Source organism: Palaemon carinicauda, chromosome 12, assembly GCF_036898095.1.
Source record: "Palaemon carinicauda isolate YSFRI2023 chromosome 12, ASM3689809v2, whole genome shotgun sequence".
Classification (NCBI taxonomy): domain Eukaryota; kingdom Metazoa; phylum Arthropoda; class Malacostraca; order Decapoda; family Palaemonidae; genus Palaemon; species Palaemon carinicauda.
Genome location: NC_090736.1, coordinates 6,346,063 through 6,353,562, shown reverse-complemented (window position 1 = coordinate 6,353,562; position 7,500 = coordinate 6,346,063). Strand labels below are relative to the sequence as shown.

The 7,500-nt window shown below is 29.7% G+C and overlaps 2 protein-coding genes across 2 annotated transcripts in view; one reads left to right on the top strand and one right to left on the bottom strand.

Moving 5' to 3' along the window:
• LOC137651188 (acetyl-coenzyme A synthetase 2-like, mitochondrial) overlaps positions 1 to 7,500 on the bottom strand; it is a 119,801-nt gene that overhangs the window by 23,543 nt on the left and 88,758 nt on the right. The gene's annotated exons all lie outside the window — the stretch shown is intronic.
• Positions 1,940 to 7,500, top strand: part of LOC137650470 (uncharacterized) — a 33,029-nt gene continuing 27,468 nt past the window's right edge. Inside the window, exon 1 of the mRNA XM_068383695.1 lies at positions 1,940 to 1,967. Coding sequence (XP_068239796.1) covers positions 1,940 to 1,967 — 28 coding nt within the window. The remainder of the gene's footprint in view (positions 1,968 to 7,500) is intronic.

Sequence of the window (7,500 nt, the reverse complement as noted above, 5' to 3'; positions counted from 1 at the left end):
TATGTGTGTATACAAGAAAATATATATATATATATATATATATATATATATATATATATATATACATATATATATAAATATATTTATATATATACATATATATCTATATATATGTATATATATAGATATATATATATGTATATATATACATATATATATATATATATATATATATATATATTTATATATACATATATATATCTATATATATATATATCTATATATATATATACCCACACACACACATATATATATATACACACATACATGTATATATATATATATATATATATATATATATATATATATATATATATACATGTATGTGTGTATATATGTGAACTAAAAATCCCAAGTAATAAACTTGAACTTCCCAAATGACAAGCCAGCTTTTCTTCCTCTTGCAACATCATGCAATGAGCAGCTGAGCTAAGACGTTGTTGATTCAGGCAGCATCGCCATCAAGGCCAATGCCAAGGACAAAGAAAGATAAGACACTGGTGATTGCAACAAGATGTTATCTTTGAATCGTTATTTTAATACTGTTACTTTACTTAAAATGTATTAATATTATTCTTTATTACCTTTTTTGTAATATATTTCCTCATATCATTTCCTCACTGGGCTATTTTCCCTGTTGTGGACCCTGGGCTTATAGCATCCTACTTTTCCAACTAAGGTTGTAGCTTGTAGTTCAGCAAGTAACAATAATAATAATAACTAGCGGAACGAGTGTAAATTACGCGAAATGATATTTTCAATACTAATTATCTTGTTCCTAGCCTATACATGTTCGAATAAAATGTCTCGAGATTAATTTCATAATCTAGGTTATGGAAATTGATAGAACTCAATTTTTTGTCCAATATTTAAAATAAGTCAGGTGATAAAGACAAAATTGGGAAAACTATATAAGATGTGCTTTGGTAAAGTAATCAAAGTCTAATGTGAATTTGTAAGAGTATACCATGAAATTATTTCCGTTTTCTTTAAAGCATGAATTTGTAAGAGTATACCATGAAATTATTTCCGTTTTCTTTACAGCGTGAAAAAAATTAATAACACACACACTATCGTAATATATAGATAATAATAATAATAATAATAATAATAATAATAATACTCTTAAAATGTTTTAATATTATTGTTTATTACCTATCTTGTAATTTATTTCCTCATTTCCTTTCCTCACTGGGCTTTTTTCCCTGTTGGAACCCTTTGGCTTATAACACCCTGCTTTTCCAACTAAGGTTGTAGTTTAGCAAGTGATAATGATAATAACATAAGAGGTTAAATATGGGACATTGCTTACATTATCATATTATCATTACTATTATGATTATTATTGTTTTTGTTGTGGGTTTTCATTATGATATATATAAAATCGTTAAAAAAGCAATAATTCGAGATAACACATATGCTGTTTATCCTCAATAAGATAACATCTCTTTTAATTATCTGGGACAGAAAGTTACATGGCGATTGGTAACAAGTACTCTACTCCTGTATTCACATACACATACGCACACACGCATACATACAGTACATACATATATACATATTTATGCATATATACATACATATATATACATATGTTTTAATACATACATGTATACTGTATACGCATAAACAAAATGTATACACACGCGCATGCATATATATATATATATATATATATATATATATATATATATATACATACAGTATATATGAATATGGTGCATTGGCTATATATGTACGGATGTATATACATTTGTTCACACCTACATTACGTACTGTATATACATAAATATAATTACATGTACACACATACAGTATAATATATATCAATTCTAAAGTAACCACATAAGGACAAAGAAAAAGTCTTCACAGAAGAACATAGTAAGAAAGATTAAGGGACTTCACACTTGAGTGTTCGACGGATATTTAGCCTCTTCCCATGAGGGATGTGAGAGCAGTGTTGCCAGGTTGGTCTGATTGCAGGCCAAAAAAAATCTCAAATTTGGACTTTTTTTATATTATTTGGCCTTTAGTAATATCATGATAAAAAGGTGGGGTTTAAATACAGTATTTTTGGCCTTTTTCTAATAATGGGTTGGCATTTTAAAGCTGCGGTTGATTAGTAGTTGGCCTTTTCTCATTTAGATCAATTGGCAACCCTGTGTGATAGGTGCTTGTGTACGGACGTGCAATATGGCCTTGAACATACTGCAACTTGAGAGAGAGAGAGAGAGAAAGAGAGAGAGAGAGAGAGATAGAGAGAGAGAGAGATTGAGAGATTGAGAGAGAGATTGGGAGAGAGAGATAGAGAGAGAGAGAGATTGAGAGAGAGAGAGAGAGATTGAGAGAGAGAGAGAGAGAGAGAGAGAGAGAGAGAGAGAGAGAGAGAGAGAGAGAGTGTCTACTAATGACTGACACGCAATTACTTAAATATGTTAAAAGTAAAATGATAAATACTTTCATGTAAAAGATATGGCATTTAACACTTCTATCAAAAAATGTATTCACAAGTCGATGTATTTCTTAATTAAAAACATATTTAGATAGATTGTAAAAATTGCAATAATAATAATAATAATGATAATAATAATAATAATAATAATAATAATAATAATAATAATAATAATAATAATCTGTCAAATAAAAAAAAATGTAAATATACAATGATGAATATATATATATATATATATATATATATATATATATATATATATATATATATATATATATTATAAATTGTAAGATTTTAAATGTGCATTTCATAATAATCTCAAGATCAGTTTTAAGAACAGTAACAACATCAAAATAAATATCTCCTATATAAACTATAAAACAATGTTTAGCAGATTTGGTCTGATAGCGCGCAAAAAAGATGCGAGAGTGCCTTCAGTTAATGACTAATATCATATTCGCCTTATATAATATCCACCTAAATATTTACCCGTCATTTTTGACGGGTGGCATACACTAACAAGAAAAATCACAGTTTTCCGTTTAGATTATGGGTAATCAAGAGCTAGATATGATAACAGGTTTCATTTCCTTACAATTTTTAAAGGATTGTGCTGCGTCAGCTATTTCACAGAGTAACTTTGAGAAAATTCTTATGAGGCTCAATACTGCACAATATTCTAGAAGTTTTATTCCAGCTGTGACCAAGTTGTGGAATGATCTTCCTAATTGGGTAGCTGAATCGGTAGAACTTCAAAAGTTCAATACTACACAGTATTCTAGAAGTTTTATTCCAGCTGTGACCAAGTTGTGGAATGATCTTCCTAATCGGGTAGTTGAATCGGTAGAGCTTCAAAAGTTCAATACTACACAGTATTCTAGAAGTTTTATTCCAGCTGTGACCAGGTTGTGGGATGGTCTTCCTAATCGGGTAGTTGAATCGGTAGAACTTCAAAAGTTCAATACTGCACAGTATTCTAGAAGTTTTATTCCAGCTGTGATCAGGTTGTGGGATGGTCTTCCTAATCGGGTAGTTGAATCGGTAGAACTTCAAAAGTTCAATACTGCACAGTATTCTAGAAGTTTTATTCCAGCTGTGACCAGGTTGTGGGATGGTCTTCCTAATCGGGTAGTTGAATCGGTAGAACTTCAAAAGTTCAATACTGCACAGTATTCTAGAAGTTTTATTCCAGCTGTGACCAAGTTGTGGGATGGTCTTCCTAATCGGGTAGTTGAATCGGTAGAACTTCAAAAGTTCAATACTGCACAGTATTCTAGAAGTTTTATTCCAGCTGTGACCAAGTTGTGGAATGATCTTCGTAATCGGGTAGTTGAATCGGTAGAACTTCAAAAGTTCAAACTTGTAGCACATTTTTGTATGTTGAACAGGCTGATATAAGTCTTTTTATAGTCTATGTATGAAATGTCTGTTTTTCTGTTGTTAATGTTTTTAAAATATTTTGTTTTAATCGTTAATTACTTCTTTTGTCGTTTATTTATTTCCTTATTTCCTTTCGTCACCGAGCTATTTTTCCCTATTGGAGACTTTGGGCTTATAGCATTTCGCTTTTCCAACTAGGGTTGTAGCCTAGCTAGTATTTATAATAATAATAATAATAATAATAATAATAATAATAATAATAATAATAATAATAATAATACGATTAAGATACTCGACGGTAATTTAGAATTAGTAAAAATCCGCAAAGATTATCAAAAAAAAATATATTAGTCAAAAAAAAAAAAAAAAAAAAAAAAAAAAAAAAAAGATTCTAAGACTACTTATCTTTACAGTTCTCTTATCTCGATTGACTGATTGAGAGTTTTCTGGCATCCTTTCTTATCTTGAGCACCTCTCCTACACCCACCCCCCGCTCCCCCGGCCCGCGCCCGGGGCAAGTTTACTTGTAATTTGAAAACAAGAGGATTTATCAATACCTTTTGCAAGAGAAATTATCAGCCTGAGAGATGATTATTCAGGTATTACTGATTTGATTAACTTGTTATACTTTTTCGAATTCAAGGAGGTTTATCATAAATTTTAAGTGTGTACATCTTTGGCAAGCAATTACGCTATTAAGTACAGTATCCGAACGATATTCTGCTAAATAATCAAATAATTAGCTAATTAACCATGGTAGGGAATAGTTTGGACAGTTAAGTGTTAGTAAAAGCGATTCAAAATGTACATTTTCCTTTTATGCTCCTAAAGTTAATTCAATACAATGGGGTTGTGGTGGCCGATGTGGTAACGTCCCTGACTGGTAATCGCCGGTCTGGAGTTTGAGTCCCGCTCAAACTCGTTAGTTCCTTTGATCGCTGTAACCTCACCATCCTTGTGAGCTACGGATGGGGTGGTTTTTTTGGGATCCTATAGGTCTATCTGCTGAGTCACCAGTAGCCATTGCCTGGCCCTAATTGGTCCTAGCTTGGGTAGAGAGGGGGCTTGGGCGCTGATCATATGTACATATGGACAGTCTCTAGGACATTGTCCTGCTTGATAGAGCAATGTCACTGTCCCTAGCTTCTAACATCCATGAGCGGCCTTTAAACCCTTAATTCACTTACTTCTCTTTTAGTTATGTAAAGAGTCGAAAATGAAGAAAATAACTACCAACTTATAAATACTAAATATTAACATGATTTTAAATCATTCTTTCGAATTTAATTTCCCAATTTCGAATTTAATTTCCCAATTTCTCGAGCTTAAATAACCAACACTTGTTAGGTCACAATTGAGTAATTTTCCAGTTTTGATATTTAAATATTTAAATCATTCTTTATTAAATTAGATAGTTTTTAATTTAATTACCGGGCAATTTTAATTTTAATTTTGAAATCCATTGCTGACAATTTTTAGTTTTCATTAAACCAGAAAATAAATAACTGGATGCAGATCACAGGATCTATGAGCTTTATCAACGTCATTCATTCAATCTTTATCAACGTCATTTATTCAACCTTTATTTACTTCATTTATTCAATCTTTATCAACGTCATTTATTCAATCTTTAGCAATGTCATTTATTTAGTCTTCCTCAACATCCTTTATTCAATCTTTATTAACGTCATTTATTCAATCTTTATCAACGTCATTTATTCAATCTTTATTAATGTCATTTATTCAATCTTTATTAATGTCCTTTATTCAGTCTTTATTAACGTCATTTATTCAATTTTTATCAATGTAATTTATTCAATCTTTATTAATGTCATTTATTCAATCGTTATTAATGTCCTTTATTCAATCTTTATCAACGTCATTTATTCAATCTTTATCAATGTAATTTATTCAACCTTTAATAATGTCCTTTATTCAGTCTTTATCAACGTCCTTTATTCAATCTTTATCAACGTCATTTATTCAATCTTTATTTACGTCATTCATTCAATCTTTATCAACGTCATTTATTCGATCTTTATTTACGTCATTTATTCAATCTTTATCAATGCCATTTATTCAATCTTTATTAATGCCATTTATTCAATCTTTATTAACGTCCTTTATTCAATCTTTATCAACGTCATTTATTCAATCTTTATCTATGTCATTTATTCAATCTTTATCAATGTCCTTTATTGAATCTTTATCAACGTCATTTATTCAGTCTTTATAAATGTCATTGATTCAATTTTTATCAAAGTCATTTATTCAATTTTTATCTACGTCATTTATTCAATCTTTATCAACGCTATTAATTCAATCTCTATCAACGTCATTTAATCAATCTTTATCAACAGCATTCAATCTTTATCAACGCCATTTATTCAACCTTTATCAAGGTCATTTATTCAACCTTTATCAACGTCATTCAATATTTATCAACGCCATTGACTAAATCTTTATCAATGTCATTTATTCAATCTTTATCAAGGTCATTTATTCAACCTTTATCAACGTCATTCAATATTTATCAACGCCATTGACTAAATCTTTATCATTGTCATTTATTCAACCTTTATCAACGTCATTCAATATTTATCAACGCCATTGACTAAATCTTTATCAATGTCATTTATTCAATCTTTATCAACGTCATTCAATCCTTATCTACGTCATTTATTCAATCAATATCCAAGTCCTAGCTTACTGTGGCTCCTGTGTTCGGATAACACTAATCTTTGGGGACTTGAGCACTGCTTAACATGAAAATAAAATAGAGTACTTGTTCTAAGAATGTCAATGTTGAAAGCCAATATTCCCCTCTTACTGATTTGCTTATCATCCAATCGCATCATGATAAAACTCTCGATTACTCTAATCGGAACCGCCCATCAGCGTGATAAGAGCAGAGATAAGCACGAAAGAGAAAGTCGACGTTGCAGACGAACGAACAAACATACACAGTAGAGCATAAGGCAAACCAAACAATTAATAAGAGGCCGAACTCAGCCAAGCTGTATGATGATGATGTACTCAAGAGCCTGTGACGTCACGCTTACCCAGTGGTATTGCTTCTCATTTTACCGATTATCAAAGCATGATGGTTTGTTCGTATCAATATGTTCTTCTATAATTAATATTAACATAAACATTAACATTAATAATTTAACAATAACAATAATAATATTAATAATATTGATAATATTAATATCAATATTATTATTATTATTATTATTATTATCATTATTAATATCAATGTTAATATTAATATTAATATTAATATTATTAATATCAATATTAACTTTTTATTATTATTATCACTATCATCTTTATCATCATTATTATTATTATTATTATTATTATTATCATTATTATCATTATTATTATTATTATTATTATTATTATAATTATTATTATTATTACTTGCTAAGCTACATCCCTAGTTGGAAAAGCAGAATGCTATAAGCCTGAGGGTTTCAACCAGGTAAATAGCCCAGTGAGGAAGGGAAATAAGGAAACTACAAGAAAGGAATTAACAATTGAAATAAAATATCTCAAGAACAGTAACGACATTAAAGTAAATCTTTCATATATAAACTATACAAACTTTAAAAAACAAGAAGGGAAATAAGATAGAACAGTGTGCCCAAGTGTACCATCAAGAA